This window comes from Oncorhynchus kisutch, linkage group LG1, assembly GCF_002021735.2.
Source record: "Oncorhynchus kisutch isolate 150728-3 linkage group LG1, Okis_V2, whole genome shotgun sequence".
Lineage (NCBI taxonomy): Eukaryota > Metazoa > Chordata > Actinopteri > Salmoniformes > Salmonidae > Oncorhynchus > Oncorhynchus kisutch.
This window is the reverse complement of record NC_034174.2, coordinates 59,887,204-59,913,061: the sequence shown is the minus strand read 5'-3', so window position 1 is coordinate 59,913,061 and position 25,858 is coordinate 59,887,204. Positions and strand designations below refer to the sequence as shown.

General features: G+C 41.8%; 2 protein-coding genes across 4 annotated transcripts in view; both read right to left on the bottom strand.

The window, feature by feature from the left end:
* Positions 1–227: 227 nt before the first annotated feature.
* On the bottom strand, positions 228–14,435 carry slc22a7a (solute carrier family 22 member 7a). Its single transcript, XM_031835202.1, has 10 exons — positions 13,966–14,435; positions 9,688–9,791; positions 9,048–9,202; positions 8,327–8,495; positions 6,262–6,385; positions 4,172–4,281; positions 3,455–3,669; positions 1,310–1,418; positions 798–1,004; positions 228–587 (listed from the first exon to the last, which is right to left on the bottom strand). The coding sequence occupies exons 1-10, from the start codon at positions 14,338–14,340 to the stop codon at positions 512–514; spliced, it is 1,644 nt and encodes a 547-aa protein (XP_031691062.1). The 5' UTR covers positions 14,341–14,435; the 3' UTR covers positions 228–511.
* A 4,692-nt stretch (positions 14,436–19,127) lies between these two features.
* The window catches only part of ttbk1a (tau tubulin kinase 1a), a 50,280-nt gene continuing 43,549 nt past the window's right edge, over positions 19,128–25,858 (bottom strand). For all 3 annotated transcript variants that reach the window (XM_031828427.1, XM_031828430.1, XM_031828434.1), the window contains 2 exons: positions 21,833–23,322; positions 19,128–21,511 (listed from right to left, as the gene is read on the bottom strand). In XM_031828427.1, the coding sequence (XP_031684287.1) occupies positions 21,082–21,511; positions 21,833–23,322 (1,920 nt within the window). In that variant the 3' untranslated portion in view covers positions 19,128–21,081. The remainder of the gene's footprint in view (positions 21,512–21,832; positions 23,323–25,858) is intronic.

Genomic DNA, 25,858 nt, shown 5'->3' with positions numbered 1-25,858 from the left:
AGACCTCTACATGCTTTGTAAGTAGGAAAACCTGCAAAATTGGCAGTGTATCAAATACTTGTTCTCCACACTGTATGTAAACTTCTGACCCACTGGGAATGTGATGAAAGAAATCAAATCTGAAATAAATCATTCTCTCTACTATTATTCTGACATTTCACATTCTTAAAATAAAGTGGTGATCCTATTTGACCTAAGACGGAGTTTTTACTTGGATTAAATGTCAGCAATTGTGAAAAACTCAGTTTAAATGTATTTGGCAAAGGTGTATGTGAACTTCCGACTTCAACTGTACATGAGTTACACATCTAATTAATATAGACAATACAATAGTGACATATACAATAGTGACATGCATGATACATGATATAGTGGAAAATATCCATCATTCTAACGTTTTTAGGATATGACCATTGTAGGAAATCATTTCCCCAATTCAGCAGTTTGGGGAGCTTTCAGGTCAGGACTTGGTACTGGATTTGAATGACCAGCAGCAGCCTTGGGAGTTATCTCATGCTGATGCTACCGGTAGTGAGTTTATTTCATTCAACTCAACCATGGCATCATTTCTAGATGTGCGCTTATGCCTATCAAAAAAAAGGAAAACAATTAGCCACCTGAACTCGTCATATTAACATTCAATATTTTTACAGTAGCTAATAAATTGAGCAGCAATGGTTGCCAACTATCATCTAGCGAGTTTGAACAGAATCTGTCACACTTTTCAATTGTTTATCCCAGTCTGTATTTACGGACTGAAAACGAGAGCTTATTGTGCAGAGTGTGTTTGACAGTACCTTCCCTCCTCTACGTCGAGGATGTTTTCCGGAAGACACACATTCATGGTCTCGGGCAGCAGGAAGACCACACAGCCACTGCCAATGGCGGTGGCGGCGAAGATAAGTGGGGGCGTGAACACCCAATAGTCCTCCAGCAGCATGACCATGGGGACCAGTGAGCCCCCCATACGCCCGATGAAGGAGGTGTAACCTAAACCACACTGTCTGTAGGAGGAGGGGAGTGCAAAGGTCGTGTTACCACAGTCTATCCTGGGGTCTCATGAAGAAAAGTTTCCTAGTTTCTTACTTAAATTTCACAGTCAACTCTTAAAATGTGAGGAAACAAATGTATCCATAGTGGACAAAGTAGACTCTGTGAAGCAGAATTGGGAAACGTAGAAGACTAAGAATGACAAAGGTTTGAGAATGACCAATCAGACAGTTCAACCATCATCAAAGAATTTAAAGTGATATAGGAGTAGTGTGCATATAGATGTAAGTTATGGCGCTAGTTTCACAGTCCCACTTACCTGAGAACGGTGGGATAGAGCTCCGCTGTGTAGAGAAAAGCTGTAGTGAAAGCAACTTCTGAGAAACCCTTCCCCACCACGGCTATGCAAGTGCGAACCAGGGCATTTTCTGTATGAAGAAACAAGAAGGATAGGATAAGAACAGGGGCGTTGTGATCCCCAAATCTGAGGTGCCACAAAGTATGTGAGGATGGCTGAGGGGTGTAAGTTGGGAGAATTTTGTATTTTTCAAACACATGAAACAGCTTTTTCCAGCAATCTAGAGCCGCAATCATTATGCTTAATTCTATGTACAAGAATACGGTTTTTTTTTCTATATATCTAAGCACACCACTTTTTTAAAGAAACTAAATATGCTTCTCTGCATCTCTGCAAAATTTGAGTGGCGCACCGCGATGCAGTATGGAGCTTGATTTGGCCTAAGCATAGCTCCGGAGGCTCCCCAAATTGAATCGCACCCTCCATATGAAGCCTCCGACATCAAGCTTAAATTGGCTTTGACTTGATTGATAGCCTGAAATAACTTCTTGATAGCTAGTTATGAGGGACGTCCACATACTTTTGTATATAGTGTATCTGGGTTAGCTAAAACCAACAAAATTGCTAGGTGGCTAGTAGTATTACATTTGAATAAATTTGACAAAATCACTCACTCATAATGTACCAAGTATAATCTGTTAAATGTATAAATATTATTTACATATTAATGTTTTTTTAAATTATCAAAAATTTGACTAGGGGAACAACTATTCAGAGACTTGCAAAATGTAGATAACCTCTCTCAACAACAATTATACAGAGCAGGCCTGACACAAAATGTAGATAACCTCTCTCAACAACAATTATACAGAGCAGGCCTGACACAAAATGTAGATAACCTCTCTCAACAACAATTATACAGAGCAGGCCTGACACAAAATGTAGATAACCTCTCTCAACAACAATTATACAGAGCAGGCCTGACACAAAATGTAGATAACCTCTCTCAACAACAATTATACAGAGCAGGCCTGACACAAAATGTAGATAACCTCTCTCAACAACAATTATACAGAGCAGGCCTGACACAAAATGTAGAAATAGTAGCTTACTTTGACAACAATTCAGTGAATGCAACAAGTATTAGATAGAGAAAATAGAAAACAGACAATTTGAAAAACAATTTCCCAGTAAGATTTGTAGGACAAATTATTCATATTTCACACTGTCACATTAGTGTTTGCATTTAGCCTACAACATGACATGGAGTTTCTGGAAAACATGACTCCATCCTTTAAAGTAGCACAGAACAAGTAGAACACCCAAAGTAGGTTTCTACACATCTCCCACTCTTTGCCCTGCGTCCACTCCGGATGCACACCACTCCCTCTCTTGTGCCCTTTAAATTTCACCAGAGAGTGACCTGCTTTCAAATGATGAGTAACAACTCGGTCCACACCCTTCTGTGCCACACTGTTGGCTCCCCCCTTCCCTACCACTATAGCCATCACAAAGTGAATGCACAAGGGGCATTTTAAATGCCTTCAGGGACCAGCGCCTGCGGTTAATGGGAAGGGGCATTTGCAGGTTCCCTCATACAATGTATGCATTTATGATGGCAATGTTGAGCATCCCCCAAAACACATACTTCCACCATTTCTGCCTGTGCGTGTAACATTCTATTGGCTGTTCAGTTGGTCAAGATGGTCAACTCTGCTCATTTTCTTGTTGTAATCCATTAATAAAGCTCTGGAACAGATATGTTTATTCTGCCTGAACTTGGACACTAGTTTGAGGATGTCCTTCCCTGAGCTGTTTGTGGACAGACAATCTCTTTTGACCCTCCACCAACACGCCATTACATTATTTGCAGACCATTTTACACTCTGACCTCTCTGGAGCTTTCCCACAATAATGGCCTTGGGGAAGTTCTTACGATTGGGCCTTACTATGCCACAACAATCAGTACGGTGGATGCCCATGAGTGCTCCCTATGGGCATTACGCCTCTGGATAAAAGTCCCAGGATAAGAGAAGAGCAACTGTGATATGCATATATCAATGTCACCATTTAGTATTTTGTGAGTTGTTTTAATATGGCAGAAACTCTTCAATACAGGACCTGAAACCCAAGATGAGTGTGCATAGAGTATTTTTAATAACCTACCTGTGGGGATAGCGGTATTGAGAGCTATCAGCGCTCCCGTGATGATGAGAGACCACGCCTGGCCATTTCTTCGGCCAATGCGATCCAAGGCGAAGTAGGCCCCCACTTTGGCTGGGACTTCAATTGCGCCGTAGACAAAGTGAGTGAGGTACATGTTCAGACCAAACCCTGTAATCTTAAAGCTGATCCCATAGTATGCGAACGACACAGCAAACCTTTTGGGAGGTAAATATAGGTAAAAACATTACTCGCAGTGAGTGCTCAACATATATTACAATCAGTAATTGGGGAAACTTAAAATATGAGTAAGTGAAAGAAAGTATGCAAGGGAAACATTTTATGGGGCAGAATGTTTTAATAAAAACGTGTTGAAAGTGGAATCATGGAGATTGCAGGCCTAAACTGGACACAAATGTACATGCATGCACACAAACTATACACACACACACACACACCTATTTCTCTTCACAGCAGTAAGTCCACTCTCGCCCTAGCTTAGGGGCAGGCAGACTCTATATATCTCCAATCAAAGTTATGGGTGGAGTTGTGGAATCATAGACCTTTCAGGCCTAAACTGGAGACAAACACACTCATGCACAAACACACACACACATTTCTTCCCAAATACTCCACTCTCCCTAGCTTAGGGACAGGCAGCTTCTCTAATTGTCTGTCTCTCATCGAAAAGGTCAAGGGTGAAACATTTTTTCCTCATACCAGAATATTCCTGAGCAAATAGTGATTTTCCTGAGCTTGGGTGTCTTGACCAGATCCAAGTAGGAATAGTCCTTATTGGCAACCTCAGAAACAGTTACCTTCCTCAAAGTCTAAGATAAGAACGAATTAGAATATAAAGTTCAGAGGTTAATGTTCAGATATCTTTTATTAGTCATCAGTAGAATAATTTTGGTCTGTAATGTTGATGACATTTTATTCTACAATGCTCAATAGGTAATAAGCAGAGCTTTGCAAAAACATATTTTAAAATACAATTGGACAAAATGTAAAACTTCCAAGACAACTTTTTTTCATTCAACTGTTAGATGAATTTCAGGATTTATCCATTTGTTCTCAAACACATGTATTTTAAGACATGAAAAAATGATGGTGTTTCGTTTACATTTCATTCAATTATGTATTTACTGTGTCTTCAGAAAGTATTCATACTTATTCCACATTTTGTTGTGTAACAGCATGATTTTAAAATGGATTCAATTGATATTTTTTTCTCACCCATCTACACACAATGCTCCATAATGACAAAGTGAAAATATGTTTTTATACATTTTAGAAAATGTATTAAAAATGAAATACAGAAATATCTAATTTACATACCCTGGAGTCAATACTTTGTAGAAGCACCTTTGGCAGTGATTACAGCTGTGAGTCTTCCTAGGTAAGTCTCTAAGAGCTTTCCACACCTGGATTGTGGATTTACATTTTTTAGGATTATTTTTTATTATTCAAGCTCTGTCAAGTTGTTTGCTGATCATTACTAGACAACCATTTTCAGGTCTTGCCATATTTTTACATTAGATATAAGTAAAAACTAACTCGGCCACTCAGAAACATTCACTGTCTTCTTGGTAAGCAACTCCAGTGAGATTTGGCCTTTCGGTTATTATCCTGCTGAAAGGTGAATTCATCTCCCAGTGTCTGGTGGAAAACACACTGAACCAGGTTTTCCTCTAGGATTGTGTCTGTGCTTAGCTCTATTCTGTTTTTATCCTGAAAAACTCCCCAGTCCTTAACAATTACAAGCATACCAATAAGATGATGCAGCCACCACTATGCTTGATCATATGGAGAGTGGTAGTCAGTAATGTGTTGCATTGGATTTGCCCCAAACATGACACTTTCAGGACAAAAAGTTAATTACTTTGCCAGATTTTTTCCAGCATAACCTTAGTGCCTTGTTGCAAACAAGATGCATGTTTTGGAATATTTTTATTCTGTACAAGGTTCCTTCTTTTAACTACAATGTTGTTGATCCATCATCAGTTTTCTCCTATCACAGCCATTAAACTCTGTGACTGTTTTAAAGTCACCATTGGCCTCATATTGAAATCCCTTAGTGGTTTCCTTCCTCTCAGGAGGAAGGAAACCTGTATCTTTGTAGTGACTGGGTGTATTTTTAACTTCACCATGCTCAAGGAGATATTTAATGTCTGTTTAAAAAAAATATATTTTTACACATCTACAATAGGTGCCCCTGTTTGTCATGCATTGGAAAACCTCCCTGGTCTTTGTGGTTGAATCTGTGTTTCACTGCTAGACTGAGGGACCTTACAAATAATTGTATGTGTGGGGTACAGAGATGAGGTAATCATTCAAAAATCATGTTAAACACTTATTGCAAACAGAGTGTGTCCATGCAACTTATTATGTGACTTGTTAAGCAAATCTTTACTCCTGAACTTGTTTAGGATTACCATAACAAAAGGGTTGAATAGCCTAGTTATTGACTCAAGAATTATGATATTTTAATATTCATATTTTTTTCATTCAGGCTGTAACACAAAAAAAAATGTGGAAAAAGTCCAGGGGTGTGAATAGTTTCTGAAGGCAATGTACATTTATTTTTTGATAGCACCCATGGCTGGGGTCAAATTACATTCCAGGCAATTCAGGAAGTGTACTGAAATTCCAATTACAAATCCAATTCCCTTCAATTCTTTTCAATTAGAAAAATGTGGAATTGGAATTCAGAATTGATTGGAATTTAAATGGACCCCTACCCTGATAGCAGAACACTATTACACCGAGAAGAAAGAGTCCCCAGTGTGCACCTGGGTTGGTGGACTCACCTCAGTGTCTAGTTTTGCAGCATAACCATACTTCCCATTCATTATGGCACACTGCACCAAATACTTCTTTGCCTCCTTCACTTTGCCATTGGCCAGTAGCCATCTGGCAGACTCTGGTATCCACCTAAATGAAGAAAATAAATCCTGGACATTATATTTGTCTTTATCCACTGCTGTAACAGGATTATATCTTGGACACAAAATCGGAGATTCAAACCATTAGCACATTGATTCATTAATCAACTTTAATAATAATAATACACTTTAATCCTTCATCAATCACTGTACTGTTATTCATTTTGTTTCATTCGTAACTCTACATTAGATGTACTGCATAACGCTAACAGGTGGGAACACATCATACGTGCATCTTCTTTTCCATTGGCAACTTTCTAATGTATGTAGTTCTGTCCTTGAGCTGTTCGTGTCTATTGATGTTCTGTATTATGTCATTCTGTATTATGTTAAATTTGAGCAAATGTATAAAACTAAAACTGACATATCACATTTACGTAAGTATTCAGACCCTTTACTCAGTACTTTGTTGAAGCACCTGTGGCAGCGATTACAGCCTTAAGTCTTATTGGGTATGACGCTACAAGCTTGGCACACCTGTATTTGGGGAGTTTCTCCCATTCTTCTCTGCAGATCCTTTCAAGTTCTGTCAGGTTGGATGGGGAGCATTGCTGCACAGCTATTTTCAGGTCTCTCCAGAGATGTTCGATCGGGTTCGGGCTCTGGCTGGGCCACTCAAGGACATTCAGATACTTGACCCGACGCCACTCCTGCGTTGTCTTGGCTGTGTGCTTAGGGTTGTTGTCCTGTTGGAAGCTGAACCTTCGCCCCAGTCTGAGGTCCTGAGCATTCTGGAGCAGGTTTTCGTCGAGGATCTCTCTCTACTTTGCGCCATTCATCTTTCCCTCAACCTGACTGGTCTCCTAGTCTCTGCCGCTGAAAAATATCCCCACAGCATGATGCTGTCACCACCATGCATCACCATAGGGATGGTGCCAGCTTTCGTTCAGACGTGACAAATAGTTCAATCTTGGTTTCATTAGACCAGACAATTTTGTTTATGATGGTCTGAGAGTCATTTAGGTTCCTTGCAAATTACAAGCTGGCTGTCATGTGCCTTTTACGTCTGGCCACTCTACATTGAAGGCCTGATTAGTGGAGTGTTGCAGAGATGGCTGTCCTTCTGGAAAGTTCTCTCATCTCCACAGAGGAACTCTGGAGCTCTGTCAGAGTGTCTATCGGGTTCTTGGTCACCTCCCTGACCAAGGCTCTTCTCCCCCGATTGCTCTGTTTGGCCGGGCAGCCAGCTCTAGGAAGAGTCTTGGTGGTTCCAAACTTCTTCCATTTAAGAATGATGGAGGCCACTGTGTTCTTGGGGACCTTCAACCCTGCAGACATTTTTTGTAACTTTCCCCAGATCTGTGCCTCGACACAATCCTGTCTCAGAGCTCTACGGACAATTCCTTCGACCTCATGGCTTGGTTTTTGCTATGACATGCACTGTCAACTGTGGGATCTTGTATAGACAGGTGTGTGTCTTTCCAAATAATGTCCAATCAATTGAATTTACCACAGGTGGACTCCCAAATTGTATAAACATATTTCAGTTTCTTGTTTGTAATACATTTGCAAAAATGTCTACAAATCTGTGTTCGCTTTGTCATTATGGGGTATTGTGTGTAGATTGATGAGAAAAAAATGATCCATTTTTGGATAAGGCTGTAATGTAACAAAGTGTGGAACAGGGAAAGGGGGAAGAATACTTTCCAAATGCACTGTATGTCATGGCTATGATGTTATTGACTATGGGCTATTCAGGTCTTGCTCCAAAACCACTTCTATAGTATCACAGCAAAATTCTGTAAGACACTGTCCTTTCTTTCTTTAAATAGTCTGTTTAATGAGATTTTGTGACATTTCAAGTGTAAAGACATTTGTCAGAATTATACTGTCCTTTATAAAGTTACACTGAAATTCAAGTTCACTTCCTGAATTGACTGAATTGAAATGGCATTGCCCCCAACCTGGAGTTTTTCTAGCCCCCTCTTACCACCAGGAGATGATGGCAGCGATGCAGGGGGACGTCACCACCAGCATGAGGTATCTCCAGTCTCGTATGAAGTATCCCAGGAGGGCCAGGAGCATATTGCCCACACTCCAGCCCAGACTGATAATGGTCCCTGTGAAGGTGCGATGCTTAATGTCCGTCCACTCTATACCTGGAGGGAAAAACACAACTGCAACTTACCTCCGTGTACAGTAAATAGCATTTATGTGTTGTCAGGGTAGTCCTTTACGACTGAATTTGGGCCCATTGCTTTAAAACGACTGTCTGGGATCTGGGAGTCTGTTCAATGGCCATTTCAATTCTTGATGAAGCCTCAAACGGGTCTTTCACTATCATAACCCAAAATATAACGTCTTATACCTTTATTGGTCTCAAACAAGAATGTAAACTAACCATGTATAGCTTTGTTTAAAAATATAATGTGGATGTCATGGACTGTAAGTCCTTGCATCTGGAGTGCTGTCTATACATTTGAGAGGAGTTACATTTTCCATGGGATATTCAGTCCTTGCATCCCATAGCTTTGTCTATAAATGTGAGAGGGGTTACATTTCCCAGTGGATGTTCAGTCCTTGCATCCATAGCTCTGTCTATTAATTTGAGTGTGGCTGCATTGTTGTTGTTTGAACTGCAGATTGCCCCTTTAATCAACACATATCATGTTATAGGAAGCCCCAGTGGGGGTTAAAGATCATGATAGTACTCAGGGCAAGAGTGGTAATGGTCATTCCCGTCAGTGCGACTCCACAGAGGGTCCTGGTCACGGCAAACATGACGTAAGAGACAGAGAAGGCAGACATGGTTCCGAACACGGCACTGGCCACGAAGGACACTAGGATCATGGGCTTCCGACCAAATCTGCAGCAGGAGGGAAAGGGGAAAGAGTCAGAGTTCCTTCAGCAGTCTTCACTGTCTGAATGTCTGCCACAAAATACAGAAGTACAGAGCCCAAACTCTGACCTTAATCCAAACGTTAACCTGACTAACTTGGTCATCGATTCTGATGGTATCGCACATTTTGTCATTTGTAGCATCTAGTAAGTAAGGACATTCTCTTTTATTGTGACCATTAGTCTTGCAGCTAATGTATGACTGTCTACTTCTATCGAGACCGTGTTAAGAAAGCAAGGCCAATTTTCTTGTTTCCTGTTGACAAAAGATTACACAGTTTTGAAACATGGTCAAGCCTATGTTTTGTAAATTATGATTGTATGCAGGCTGCTGTGGTCAAGTGGTAACATGCATGTACTGTAAATGTTGAATTTGGGAACATTAGTATTGATAAATACTTGTCACAGTTATTACCATAGAATAATTAGATTCTAATAGGATAAATAACATACTTATCTGAGAGGTATCCAAATATAACTGCACCAATTGTGACTCCAATGAAAAAGAAAGTAGCAACGGCCTGGTTTAATTTCTTACTGTCACACACCAAATCCCACTGTGAAAAAAATAAATAAACAGGTTCATAAATCCGAATTAACCCCCAGTTCCACAAGCATCCCAAGGTGTGATAGAACATCATACAAGGCCTTTCACACTACAATGTGAAAAGAAATGATCCAAGCCAGCACAGTTTGGTTTGGGTCAACCATGTAGGGTAAAGACTTGGGCTGCAGTGTGACCATATTACCGCAAACACTGGCAGTCATGAGTCATGACCGCATAAAATTCCACGTGGCAGTTGAGTCACGGTAATCTCCTCTTATGCACTCTGGACATGCTTTAGTAGTACCCAGCTCACTAATGACCATCGTGTCCTAATGGCCTGGTACTCAGTGTTCTGTTGTCTCTCTAACCCCTCTGACATCAATGCAAATGAAATAGAAAATCACATCAAACGCACAAAACAGTATCATGCTTTCAAAACTCACCTCACTGTGATGATCAATTTAAAGAAAGAAGTTCAACAGCAGGTTGAAACTGAGTGTAAAACATGGTCGTTGTGGATGTTGTTTCAAAGCCTAACACAACAAAATGGACAGTTCTTTCTAAGATGATGATTCATTCAAAACATCCATACGAATATTAGAGCTTATGCAATCACATAGGCTTATGAGCTGAAGCCCAAAGAAAACACCCTGAATACATACAGTTGAAGTCGGAAGATTACATACACCTTAGCCAAATACATTTAAACTCAGTTTTTCACAATTCCTGACATTTAATCCAAGTAAAAATTCCCTGTTTTAGGTTAGTTAGGATCACCACTTTATTTTAATAATGTGAAATGTCAGAATAATAGTAGAGAGAATGATTTATTTCAGATTTGATTTCTTTCATCACATTCCCAGTGGGTCAGAAGTTTACATACACTCAATTAGTATTTGGTAGCAGTGCCTTTAAATTGTTTAACTTGGGTCAAACGTTTCGGGTAGCCTGCCACAAGCTTCCCACAATAAGTTGGGTGAATTTTGGCCCCTTCCTCCTGACAGAGCTGCTGTAAATGAGTCAGGTTTGTAGGCCTCCTTGCTCGCACACGCCTTTTCAGTTCTGCCCACAAATTTTCTATAGGATTGAGGTCAGGGTTTTGTAATGACCACTCCAATACCTTGACTTTGTTCTCCTTAAGCCATTTTACCACAACTTTGGAAGTATGCTTGGGGTCATTGTGCATTTGGAAGACCCATTTGCGACCAAGCTTTAACTTCCTGACTGATGTCTTGAGCTGTTGCTTCTATATATCCACATCATTTTCTCTCCTCATGATGCCATCTATTTTGTGAAGTGCACCAGTCCCTCCTGCAGCAAAGCACCCCCACAACATGATGCTGCCACCCCTGTGCTTCACGGTTGGGATGGTGTCCTTCAGCTTGCAAACCTCCCCCTTTTTTCTCCAATCATAACGATGGCCATTATCGCCAAACAGTTATATTTTTGTTTCATCAGACCAGAGGACATTTCTACAAAAAGTAAGATTTCTCCCCAAAAAAATCGATCTTTGCCCCCATGTGCAGTTGCAAACCGCAGTCTGGCTTTTTTATGGTGGTTTCGGAGCAGTGGCTACTCCTTGCTGAGCAGCCTTTCAGGTTATGTCGATATAGTTCTCATTTTACTGTGGATATAGATACTTTTGTACCCGTTTCCTCCAGCATCTTCACAAGGTCCTTTGCTGTTGTTCTGGGATTGATTTGCACTTTTCGCACCGAAGTATGTTCATCTCTAGGAGACAGAACGCGTCTCCTTCCTGACCGGTATGACGGCTGCGTGGTCCCATGGTGTTAATACACGCGTACTATTGTTTATACAGAAGAGCGTGGTACCTTCAGGCGTTTGGAAATTGCTCCCAAGGATGAACAATTCTTTTCTGAGGTCTTGGCTGATTTCTTTAGATTTTCCCATGATCTCAAGCAAAGAGGCACTGAGTTTGAAGGTAGGCCTAGAAAATCACATCAAACGCACAAAACAGTATCATGCTTTCAAAACTCACCTCACTGTGATAATCAATTGTACATCCACAGGTACACCTCCAATTGACTCAAATGATGTCAATTAGTCTATCAGAAGCTTTTAAGGCCATGACATAATTTTCTGGAATTTTCCAAGCTGTTTAAAGGCACAGTCAACTTAGTGTATTTAGTTGAACATTTAGTTGAACATTTGAACATCTTGGCCATGTTCTGTTATAATCTCCACCCGGCACAGCCAGAAGAGGACTGGCCACCCCACATAGCCTGGTTCCTCTCTAGGTTTCTTCCTAGGTATTGGCCTTTCTAGGGAGTTTTTCCTAGCCACCGTGCTTCTACACCTGCATTGCTTGCTGTTTGGGGTTTTAGGCTGGGTTTCTGTACAGCACTTTGAGATATCAGCTGATGTACGAAGGGCTATATAAATAAATTTGATTTGATTTGATTTTGATTTAAACTTCTGACCCACTGGAATGGTGACGCAGTGAATTCTAAGTGAAAAAATCTGTCTGTAAACAATTGTTGGAAAAATTACTTATGTCATGCACAAAGTAGATGTCCTAACCGACTTGCAAAAACTATAGTTTGTTAACAAGAAACTTGTGGAGTGGTTGAAAAACGAGTATAAACTTTTGACTTCAACTGTAGCATATTACGGATGGCAGAAGAACAGATTTACTGAAGACGTATTTTTGGTAATTCCCAGCTGCACATTATGATGGAGCACATGATGCCTGGGAGTGTGACAAAGTCATAGGTCACACGTTATTTGGATAGTCAACAATAGATCTGTTGATGCTCAATCTATCACCCTATCAACTCATCAACTGAATCTCTGTTGATATGCAACAGCTTGCTCACGTGAAGGCTTTGGTTGGGGCTACAATTTACGATTAGAGTAAAGGGGATACCAAGTCAGTTGTACAACTGAATGCGTTCAACTGAAATGTGTCTTCCGCATTTAACCCAACCCCTCTGAATCAGAGAGGTGTGGGGGCGCTGCCTTAATCGACATCCACATCATCGGCGCCCGGGGAAGGTTAGTGGATAGTTAGTTGAATAATTGTTGAGAGTTAATGGAACACATATAACCTATGTACAAACCATCTATTGCAACATCACAAATACCTCATTACCACAAACCACCACATCGTCATACAATTCATCGAAGATGGGTAAAGCCCTAACAAATGAAAACCAATGGAATGGATACAAATTGTTTTATTCTACCAAGTAAATTGACTGTGAACACATTCTCATTTACAGCAACGGGGCTGGGGAAGAGTTACAGGGGATGAATGAGACAATTGTAAGCTGGGGATGATTAGGTGACCATGATGGCATGAGAGCCAGATTGGGAATTTAGTCAGGACACCAGGGTTAACATCCCTACTCTTACGATAAGTGCCATGGACTCTTTTAGTGACCACAGAGAGTCAGGACACCTGTTTAACATCCCAGCCGAAAGACGGCACCCTACCATTGCCCCGAGGAATTGGGATATTGTTTTAGACCAGTGGAAATGGTGCCTCCTACGGGGCCTCCAACACAACTTCCAGCAGCATCTGGTCTCCCATCCAGGGACTGACCAGGACCAACCCCGTGTAGCTTCAGAAACAAGCCAGCAGTGGGATGCAGGATGGCATGCTGCTGGCCTACTGTACACTGTGTTACATGTGCTGTGGTTATGAATCTGATTGGCCATCTCTTGGTAAAATATGCATGTATAAAAAATTACAATGACAGTGCTATTTATAGCTACACAAGCTAACCACCATTCTATCAAATATTCAGTTGGAGTTACTGTAGTCATGGAAACAAATGATATTGGGGAAGTTTTACAGATTGATCTTTTTTTTCTGATTGACAGAAACCACAAACAGTAACAATTAAAATGAACTGCATGTTCATGAAGCATACATTAGACATCTATAAGCACATTAACATGACATTACATCTACATAAGGCATCAAACCCACCAGTACAAGTGTTCTGGAGGTAGGAGCTTAGACTACTAGACCACCATTGTGGACAACAGTGTTCATAAAAATGTAAAAAAAAGTAACCTTTATTTAACTAGGTAGAACAGGGGCAGAACGACAGATTTTTACCGTGTCAGCTCGGGGATTCAATCTTGCAACCTTTCGATTACTAGTCCAACACTCTAACCACTAGGCTACCCTGCCGCCCTGTTAATAATGACATTACCTGGGTGGCAGTGGTGGATGTGAACTGGGAGCGGTCGTACACCCAGCCGTCCTGGCAAGGCACCGACATGGACACATTGGTGTAGTTGGAGTGGCCAAGGTCAAGGGTCACCGGAGTGGCAAAGGCCCTGCAGGAGCTGAAGGAGCCGTCGGCTTCACGAGGGACCCTGAGGGCCAATGTCATGGGGTCGGCCAGGGTTTCGGATCCATCTCCAGGGATCCCGAGGGCGCAGTGGTGCGGAGGCACACCTGAGATGAAGTTGTGCAGGAGAAAGTGGAGGGGGAGGATGACCCTGGGCAAGCAGAGCAAGTGGAGCACCAGGAACTGAAACTTGGAGAAGCCACCCACTTCGTCCAGCACCTCCTCGAACCTCATCCCGAGAGCGTATGAATGTGTGTAAAGTCAGACAACACAGACCTCCTTTTTCCTTCTTCCCTCTCTGTCTTCTCTCCCCCAGGAATAGGAGTCTCTCAATGTGGAGTACACAACAGAGGGAGGGAGGGTCTTATTCCGTGTAAGTGTGCAAATTGAGGCATACCATAGGCCTTGCTTCTGATTCCCAAACTGTCTGTGGATAATCCCAATATAGTACACCACTCATCGTAGTATTTCATAGAGCTAGATTCTGTCGTACGCCTGTTGAACTGTGAGACACACAAACACTTCTTTGTGAAAAGTAGTATGCGTGAAATAGTACTCACAGGGATCCTCTTCACCAGAACTTCTCACCTGACCAACAGCGAAAAAGCTAATCTAATACATTAGCTCTGGCAAGAGCTCCTTCCTGAAATCCATCGTAATAGTGTTGGTTGTATAAGATGTAAACTAATGACCAGATAGAACTAATAATGAAGATGTTCCATGTCGAACTCTTGAGCTCTTGAGGGGAGAACAAGTATTTGATACACTGCCGATTTTACAACTTACAAAGCATGTAGAGGTCTGTCATTTTTATCATAGGTACACTTCAACTGTGAGAGACAGAATCTAAAACAAAATCCCAGAAAATCACATTGTATGATTTTTAAGTAATTAATTTGCATTTTATTGTATGACATAAGTATTTAATACATCAGAAAAGAAGAACATAATATTTTGTACAGAAACCTTTGTTTGCAATTACAGAGATCGTACGTTTCCTGTAGTTCTTGACCAGGTTTGCACACACTGCAGCAGGGATTTTGGCCCACTCCTCCATACATACCTTCTCCAGTTCCTTCAGGTTTCGGGGCTATCGCTGGCAATACGGACTTTCAGCTCCCTCCAAAGATTTTCTATTGGGTTCAGTTCTGGAGACTGGCTAGGCCACTCCAGGACCTTGATATGCTTCTTACGGAGCCACTCCTTAGTTGCCCTGGCTGTGTGTTTCGGGTTGTTGTCATGCTGGAAGACCCAGCCACGACCCATCTTCAATGCTCTTACTGAGGAAAGGAGGTTGTTGGCCAAGATCTCGCGATACATGGCCCCATCCATTCTCCCCTCAATACGGTGCAGTCGTCCTGTCCCCTTTGCAGAAAAGCATCTCCAAAGAATGATGTTTCCACCTCCATGCTTCACGGTTGGGATGGTGTTCTTGGGGTTGTACTCATCCTTCTTCTTCCTCCAAACACAGCGAGTGGAGTTTAGACCAAAAAGCTATATTTTTGTCTCATCAGACCACATGACCTTCTCCCATTCCTCCTCTGGATCATCCAGATGGTCATTGGAAAACTTCAGACGGGCCTGGACATGCACTGGCTTGAGCAGGGGGACCTTGCGTGCGCTGCAGGATTTTAATCCATGACGGCGTAGTGTGTTACTAATGGTTTTCTTTGAGACTGTGGTCCCAGCTCTCTTCAGGTCATTGACCAGGTCCTGCATTGTAGTTCTGGGCTGATCCCTCACCTTCCTCATGATCATTGATGCCCCACGAGGTGAGAACTTGCGTGGAGCCCCAGACCGAGGGTGATTGACCGCCATCTTGAACTTCTTCCATTTTCTAATAATTCCGCCAACAGTTGTTGCCTTCTCACCAAGCTGCATGCCTATTGTCCTGTAGCCCATCCCAGCCTTGTGCAGGTCTACAATTTTATCCCTGATGTCCTTACACAGCTCCCTGGTCTTGGCCATTGTGGAGAGGTTGGAGTCTGTTTGATTGAGTGTGTAGACAGGTGTCTTTTATACAGGTAACGAGTTCAAACAGGTGCAGTTAATACAGATAATGAGTGGAGAACAGGAGGGCTTCGTAAAGAAAAACTAACAGGTCTGTGAGATCCGGAATTCTTACTGGTTGGTAGGTGATCAAATACTTATGTCATGCAATAAAATGCAAATTAATTACTTAAAAATCATACAATGTGATTTTCTGGATTTTTAGATTCCGTCTCTCAGTTGAAGTGTACCTATGATAAAAATTACAGACCTCTACATGCTTTGTAAGTAGGAAAACCTGCAAAATCGGCAGTGTATCAAATACTTGTTCTCCCCACTGTATGTTGGCTTCCATCTATGATTTAGAAAATTGTGATTTTATACTGAACAAAGATATAAATGCAACATGAAACAATTTCAATGATTTTACTGAGTTACAGTTCATATAAGGAAATCAGTCAATTGAAATAAATTCATTAGGCCCTAATCTATGGATTTCACATGACTGGGCAGGGGCGCCCATCCACGGGAGCCACGGGAGCTGTCTGGGTGGCTGGTCTCAGATGATCCCGCAGGTGAAGAAGCCGGATGTGGAGGTCCTACGATGTGGAGGTCCTACGCTTGCAAATCATTATTCTTACATTGTTCTGTAGCAGAGTGCAGAAGGGTTTCGAGTAGCCTTACTTATTAATTTCCAACTAGACACGAGTTCAAAACTCAACTTAAAAATAACATAATATCCATAATATGTAGACCAAACACTTAAAAGACTTGACTAAAACAAACATAAAAAAATGATCTGGTCTGCGATTGTGAGGCCGGTTGGACGTACTGCCAAATTCTCTAAAATGAATTTGGAAGCAGCTTATGGTAGAGAAATTTACATTCAATTCTCAGGCAACAGTTCTGGTGGACAATCCTGCAGTCAGCATATCAATTGCACGCTCCTTCAAAACTTGACACATCTGTGGCATTGTAACACAACTTAACATTTCAGAGTGTCCTTTAATTGTTCCCAGCATAAGGCGCACCTGTGTAATGATTTTTCTGTTTAATCAGCTTCTTGATATGCCACACCTGTCAGGTGGATTGATTATCTTGGCGAAGGAGAAATGCTCACTAGCAGGGTTGTAAGCAAATATGTGCACAAAATTTGAGATGGGTTTAATGGTCATGTTGATTGTGAACTGTGAATATATTGTTTATTTAACCAATAAGGCACGGTGGGTTGTGGTACATGGCGAATATACCATGGCTAAGGGTGGTTCTTAATCATGACGCAACATGGAGTGCCTGGATACAGCCTTTAGCTGTGGCATATTGGCCATATACCACAAATGTGAATCTGAAGTGCCTTATTGCTATTATAAACTGATTACCAACGTGATTAGGGCAGTAAAAATAAATGTTTTGTCATACCCGTGGTATAGAGTCTGATATAACATGGCTGCCAGCCAACCAGCATTCAGGGCTCAAACCAACCAGTTTATAATATATGATAATGTATATGTACACTTGCATTTTGTTTGACCTGATGAAGATCACCTGGATCAAAACATTGTCTTTTAAGGTGGTATTTAGGTGCATATTCAGTGTGCAGGCCTTTCTGTTCTTTTCATGTACTTCATTAAACCAGCAACTATGTTTTTTCAGATTTGTCTATAACCACAAGCATTTATTGTGTTATGGAGGAAGCCATCATACAGTAAGACTGAAACTCATATAGACTGCTTCTTTTTCTTGTTACGATCTCACTATTCACTCTCCTTGATCTTTATCATTCTTTGTTGTCTCCAAGCTCAGTCAGGAAAAAGCTGCAGGAAAATGTGAGGCGACATTTGCCACACAACTTTTTATTTCGTTAAATAAAATATATTGACGCAAAGCATTAAAAAGAGGGGCAAAATGCTGTTTTTTAACCGATTTGCCAACTCAGGCAAAGATGATCTGTCCTTCACATGGGAGTGCTGCTGCGGGGTCTTTGCATGTCTTGACCAATCAGATTCACGGAAATCGTGGGCCGGGCACAACACCCAAAGCCACCTTCCTACAGTATTTATTTAGCAAGCGTGGGTGATTTGAGGAGTTAGCGAAGTAACTTTGGTCAACGCTGAGTTCATCTCGGGATAACTGGTCAACGCATTATTTGCTTGACAAAAAAACGTTTCTTTTTCTGACTCGCGGATGGATTGATGTTTCAGCATTGTCTCAGTTTAGAGTTCGGCGCTTGACTAACCATGTGCTACATGCACGCGCAGTTACAAGTCTGCTAGAAATAGCGGCAGGCGAACGAGCAATATCCACAGTTGTAGTATGGATGAAGCCTGGGTTGGAATGTGAAGCCTTAGAAAACCCTGAGTAGATCTAGCTTGCTTTGTAGGATACCCTCTGGTCAACATTATACAACACTGCCAACTCTCCAGTATCTTTGGCTTATTAGCTAACCCAGCCAACAATATTTCCCAAGGTCATTCTTTCAAGTCCTGTATTCCGGTATTTAGATTTTCATTGACGTAAATCATCACATGACCCCTCTCTCTGCTCTCACTTGGTACGTTTACATACACTCACTACATACACTAGTAGTTTGATTAATACGTTTACATGCTTTGCAAGATCAAGGATTTCGCTAATAATCCTGTTTACATGGAACCATCTTAAACCAGGCTACTTGATGGGACTTTGATGACTGTCGAAAAATCGCCAATCAAAATAACCACCGTGACCATGTTATTTTTGGGAAACCCGTTTGATTCTGAGTTCACATACCTTTTGTATGTGAAAAATATTTCTAAGAAGCATACTTTCAGTTTTTCCGAACTCACTTCACTCACACTAAAGAGGGAGGCTCACACTGCTGGTGCTAGCACATGTGCAGATCAAATATACCGCTGGAACACCGATTAAGGTGTTTACATGTCCTAATGTCCTGACGCTGGTTAAGATAGACATGTAAACATCTTACTCGGCCTAATGTCATATTGTGGATGTAAACATACTCACTAGTCCACCACGCCTTACCTCATATTCATTTTGGATTTAATATTTTTTTTATTTAACTTTTTACAATACGTCAACCTCAGGGAGACATCTCACAGCCTCGTGGTAGGGAGGGAGAGACCATATGCCATCTCACATGCTTGCATTGAACAAGAGGGGGCAGGGAGAAAGGGAAATGGAGGCCTCCCTTCTACTGGATATCTCTCAGGACTCATAGGCTCAGCTTTCAGTGCATGTATAACATAATTTAAAGGGCAACTCCAAGAGACCATTAGTCTCAGCACAGTACTACACTGCAATGCACTGCAATGAAACATAGTCCTATGCGCATAACTTGAATTATTTATGTAATCTATTGCTTCCTGTTGGGATGGATCAAATATGAATTTAATAGCATTAATAGTATTCAAATGTGGGTTATGTACTTGCTCAAGAATATTCTGATATGGAAAAAAATAAACATTTTCACCCCTGGCCTTAACGATTGTAGACAGACAATTAGAAAAGCTGCCTGACCCTAAACTAGGGAGAGACTGGACTTACCATTGTGAGGAGAAATGTGTGTGTGTGTGTGTCTGTGCGAAACATTTTTGTACACGTCTGTACTGTAAATTTACCTCTTGAAATTAAAATGACCTAAATTTGTGAAAACACTTAAAAAATGTGTCAAGAGTCAATTCACCCTGATAAGTAAAACTTTCAGACCTATTCAGTTGCCCAGGACAGTTCAGTTCCAGTACAGTGCCACTTCTACTTTTTATTCAACCTATGACTTTATTGCCCTCACCTGGTGAATCAGTCTCTGATTAGAAGAAGAGGAAAACAAGAAGCAGTCCTTTCTAGGGGCGATGGTTGTCTCTGACAAACAGTGTAGAAAGGAAACAGGAGATAGTCAATCCACATGACCATGATTTTACTTTAGCTCAGTGCCCTGCAATTGTAGGTTTCAGTTACCCAATACAAACACAAAACATGGGTTCCAATGATCCACCATTCATTTCATTGCCAGAACATTAAAAGTCAGGTATCTATTGTTCAAAGTTAACCTTATTTTTCCTCATGCGTAAAAAAAACAGGCATATTTGCCAACGTTGTTCAACAGCAGAGGAAAGGCAAAATATACAGGTTGTTTTCACAAGATAAAAAATAAAGATGTCTTTTTCAAGAAATGATCATATTATATACACGTCTTCGGAATGTAAATATAATCAAATACCCCAAAAATAGAATGATATAACGCATGCCCATTGTCACACGCTAACAAGGAGGCCAGCAATATTACTTCTGCATTCGCTTAATATCGGCAGTAATTTACCCCATAATCCAACCTTCCTCTTTTAACACATCTGACCAGAGTTGGGAATGATTTTGACCTTTGCATTCTATCAGAATTGGTTATCGCGTCAGACCATTGGAAGATTGAGACTTTCGTACATTTCCTTAACATTATTCAACTTATCAAAAGTGTTTGTGATATCTATACCATGCAATGTAAAGTGAGCTCGATATTTTTGATGATAACTTAGTATATCAGTGTGAGACGTTTGTGTGTTGAGAAAGATTGCAACTTGACTTGCAAAGGGGTCATGATGACCGACTTTGTTCAAATACATTTCTTGCATATAGGATGCAAAATCCACAAACCTAAAGAAATGTTCAACCTCAGAAACAAAAGGAAAATGTATACAATGCACCAGTGAACAGTGTACACAGAGCAGCATGGTAGCATCGCTCCTCAGTGACATTGACTAAAAGTTATTTGACTGGAAGTTCATGAAGATCGTTCCGTACGGAACAAATGTTGTTTTCATGGTCTAGTTAGTAGAGGTACATGATTTTAATCAAAGAAGGTAATTGAAAGATTAAAAAAGATGGGAAACCGCGTCAGTCTTACTTTGGGGTCGGCCTGGAGCTTTTTGAGGCATTGAGTCTCTCTGAGGACAACAGAGAAGCGTGTGCGTTTCATCCCAGTGAATCTGTTTACTATCACGAGGTAGCCATCTTGTCCTCTCTGCTTTGTTTCGCTTTGGCAGGACCTGTGGATTTGGCTCGATTTCTGGCAGGCATAGCGGTGAACGCCTGGGTAAAGCGGACCTCTGAGTTGGCCTGTTTCATGGTGGTGGTAGTAGTATTAGCCCTGGGCCGGAGTGGAGGGGCAGTTGTGGGCCGGACAGAGAGGGGCTGTCTAGTTGGACGGACATGTTGGGGGGAGGGGCTGTCTGTCCTGCAGTGGGAGGTGCTTAGGCTGCGTCGGGTCATGAAAACGCAGCGCAGGGGCATGCGGGGGCTGCCGCAGGGCTGGGCGGGGACAGGACATGGCCTCGGACAGGAGGAGGAAGAGGAGGAGCCAGTCTGCAGAGGTTTAGACCGCCTCTGGGTCGGGAGAGTGCTCAGTCCTATTTTCTGAACTTGGAGTCTGAAATGAGAATAAGTGGAATAAGAGTTCATTCTTCCTCCCGGAAACCTTTGATGAGTCATCATTTAAGTGTTTTTACAAAAATCATAACAAAACTTTAAAGAACATGACACCGTTCAACCAATCAAATTAAGTTTAGGTCATAAACGACAGAAATCAGACCGTCTTTGGCAATGGCTAACTATATTTGGCACTGTAAAGAAGTGTTTTCATAAATTATAGTTAAACAATCAAGGATCTTTTCATTTACTGTGGTAACCAATGAGCCATACAATGTTATAATGTTATGTTTGCAAACATGATGTTGTGAAGACTACTTACCCATTACCAAAGGTGGATGCATCTCTACAAATGCCCGATCCTGGCAATGCGAGAGGGGAGGCCACGGCGGCCACCAGCCGCCCCGAGGGCCTCTTGATGGGGGTGACGGGCCTGGGGATTCTGCTGCGCCACTCCGTATGGCTCTGGTCCCCCCCAGCCCCTGCCCTGGCCTTCAGACATGAGCTCCTCCTGGCCAGGGACTCATCAGAGGCGTGGGTGTCTTCCTCCGAGCCAGTGGTGGAGAGCGTCTCAGAGGCCCTCCCATCGCCAGAGGACAACGAGGAGGATGTCCCCGAGGGTAGCCTCATCCAGCGGCCCTGCTGCTTCTGCACCACCAGGCGTGCCAGGTCCAGTTGCCGGGTTCTCCTCCGTAGTCGCGCTCGGGCAGAGAGTGAGGCTGAACGCTCTGAGCCTGTGTCCTCTTCAGACAGTAGAACCGGGATGCGGCTTTTGATCCTCTGCCTGAGTGCGGTAAACGGTAATCCAGCGTTGGACTCGGCAACACCTTCGGTAGACAATGCCCCCTTGTTGGGATCTGCAGAGAGAGTTTTGTGTTCCAGAATGGGCGACATGGCTTCTGGGACAGGCTCCAAGGACTTAACAAAAACCAGAGGTGGGCGGTCGTCTGGTTTGGTGCGAGTGACACCCTTCTCCAGGGTCACGTCTTGGATAGAATGGGCTTGGGGCACTCTGGAAAGACGCTGGGATTCCTCACCCTGTTCAACATGTACAGTCTGATCATGGGAGTCTCCTTCCCATGGTGAGGTCTCCTGGGTAACGGCCGAGAGGTTGCAGCGGTCGCTGCTCTCCTTTGCGTTCTGACATCTGGAAGACATGACGTTAGAGTGGGAAGTCTCGGCGATGTGGACAAAGGTGCGCTCGACTTTGGTGAAGGGGGGAGACGCGGGGGCGATTGGGGTGGATGGCCTCAAGTCTGACCTCAGTGTGAAGGAGAGCTCTGGCTGGCTGCCCGCACCTACCAGAGGCATATCGTTCCTAGGGGTAGAGGAAGACGGTGTCCCGAAGTCAACCTCCAGCAGGACGTGTTCTCCCCCAGTGGATGGAGACTTCCGGGTATCCCCCGGCGAGAACAGAACCAGGGTCTTGGAGCCGTCTTCCAAGTCAGGGTCAGCATCTGTGGCGGGTTCCCGGGGTCCCCTGGGACCATCCTCAGCCATGAGGGTATTAGGGGCCCCATCCTGGCTCCGCTCTGTGCTTTTTTGGCTGGTCTCGCTGTTCGACTCACTCTTGGTCACGTCATCGTCTCGCGGGCCCTGGGGCTCCTGGACCTCGTTCTCTGCCGGCAGAGCTGCTGTGAAGGTTCGCCGCTGAGGAAGGGAGCCGGTCAGCATGACGGTGAGGAAGTCGGCCCGCTTGACCTGGAGCTGGGGAAGGATGTGGAAATGCTCCTTCTCGTCCAGCTGGCCCTTGGTCCTGAAGTCTGGACAAGGCTGAGATAGGCCATTGTGCTCAGTTGGAGACATGATCACCTACAAAAGATGCAATTAAATAATTACTTTTGCACTTGGAACAAGAGGCATGCTGGAAATATTGTCAAAAAATATAAAACAATAAATGAGTAAATGAGGACAAAACTGGGAAAACACCCAAGATTATGTAATGTGAACATATCTAAGATAACTTCATAAAGAACGAAACGAGGGACAAAATTGTTTCCCCAAACGATTTTATGTTTTTTGGGTTATACACAGGCTTTTAAAGATTGTCTAGATAACATACATTGATAGAAAAGGCACAAAAATGCATTGAAGAGTATTCCCTTTTAGAGAGACACTCCAATATCTTGTGATTTTCAAGTGTTTCCCTTCATAAAGATTTGACATACAGTACTGTAGTATATACACACTAAAACAAACTATCTTGCATGCTACTACAGATTAACTGAGAACTCAGTAGGTAAACTGGTTAAAAGTACATGTTTTCAATCTGTTTTAAAGTTAAAAATACATAATTTGATAATCCAGTTTTGCCCACTGGGAATTGAACATTTATTGAGTATGTATGTATGTATGTATGTATGTATGTATGTATGTATGTATGTATGTATGTATGTATGTATGTATGTATGTATGTGTGTGTGTGTGTATGTATGTATGTATGTATGTATGTATGTATGTATGTATGTATGTATGTATGTATGTATGTATGTATGTATGTATGTATGTATGTATGTATGTATGTATGTATGTATGTATGTATGTATGTATGTATGTATGTATGTGTGTATATATATATATGTTTTGTTGATTTACAAAAAGTTTAAAATACATGCTTTTTACCTGTAAATATTACAAGCAGACTGTACAATTGTATTGTGATACAAAAAATGCTTACACATGTATATACAGTATATCGTACATCTAAAAGACACTCACGGATCACGCTTGACAAATACTGCAGTTATACTGACTACTACTTATTTCTTTCACAATTATATCATACAGTACCTTCTACTATCTCATGAGCCCTCTGTTTCCAAATATGAAGATGAATGCTCACTCATTTACAACGATTTGACAAATGATCAATGTTCTTGTCTTATATTTGACGAAGTTGAAGCACTTCTGACACCATGATAGGTACTGTGCAGCAGAGCAGAGACAAATAGCTCAGCTTCAAAATGTTAATGATCAATTTAGTGATACCCGCAGCCTACCCGTACCGTAGTTATTGATGAAAAAACAGGCCCTACCCAGCACTAACCCAATGTATAATGTCAAGGCCCATCGGGCTCAGGTCGGCTAGCAGAGCTCTCGCCTACATCCCCGAACACCACAGGCGCATTTTATTCCATTTATTAATTTCCTGCACTAATGTGTTATCATTTACACACCCAACGTTTATTTGAAACAGGTGGTTTTTTGTTGAAATGTGTGCCGTTGCCCGGCTATTAAAAGGTACAGGCGGCTATTTGAGACTGCATTTCATTTATGTTTTACAGTACATCTTAATTTTCAGCCAATTTTCCTTAAGGAAATGCATAAAATATTCAAGTCATTAAACACTTAAGACTAATAGACTGAAAAAACTTTCAAATTCTAGGCTATCGTTGACAAATATAACTCTGCAATTCAAGATAATAATTGTATACAAGACCACATCATGCTTTTATATTAACTCTTGAAAGGCTGAGGGTTGAGCATACAGTGTACTTTACAGTGCAGTGGCTTTGTGTAATGTTGTGATATGTTAAACAAGTATCCCATCTATGGCATTTTCAATCACTCTTAGTCCATGGCTAAAAGGGATTTCGGCCACAATAAACAGTTTACAATATACAATACAACACTTTGCCCATGTCCTGTGGATTTCGCAGCAGATTTCTCAATTTATAATGCTATCCATTTACAATAGGTTGGACAACCAGCCTTGCAGAACAAGTCATTTTTCAGACTATAGGACAGGATATGCAGAACATATGGAAGATATGCTCATGTATCAGTGACGTGAACTGAATATGTTTAACTTATCTGAGAAATTAAAATAAGAAGGTACGAATTACATAGGTTTTGTGAAAATGCTAGTCCCACTTCGCTGCACCTTGAAATACATTTTTGATCCGTGAGTATACTCCGAGTCAATATTCACATAATAAGGAATTGCACGCCCACAAACTGGGGGAAACAAACATTCTTTCCAATTGACCCCCCATTGTAAAAGAACCAACGTCATTGTTGATTTTTTGTTATACAGAAATAACAAAACATGCCGAAAAGCTGCTGTGTTGTTCAATGTAACCAGGTAAAATCCAGATCTATGGTTCGCAATGCTCCCACGTAGGGAAAAGCCTGGGAGAAGAGCTATTTGGCATGGGAAATGTGTGGTGCCAATGTCCAAGTATGAAATGTGGGGTGCCAGTGTCCAAGTATGCTACACATAGCTGTGTGTATGGAAAACATTTCCTCACAGGTAAGACAGTTAACTTGTTAAATATAGTCTGTAACTCCACCACTACTTGTAGCTGTATAGTCCATTTGTTTGTGTTGTTGGTCTTGGCTATCTTAA

Bases quoted from the DNA above. Each gene is read 5' to 3' on its own strand.
- slc22a7a (XM_031835202.1), bottom strand. From the start codon at position 14,340: ATGAGGTTCGAGGAGGTGCTGGACGAAGTGGGTGGCTTCTCCAAGTTT. The intron at 3,670-4,171 runs GTATGAGGAAAA...ACCTCCCAAAAG, and splicing joins ATTTGCTCAGGAATATTCTG to GTTTGCTGTGTCGTTCGCAT. The intron at 1,005-1,309 runs GTAAGTGGGACT...CTCCTCCTACAG, and splicing joins CTCTATCCCACCGTTCTCAG to ACAGTGTGGTTTAGGTTACA.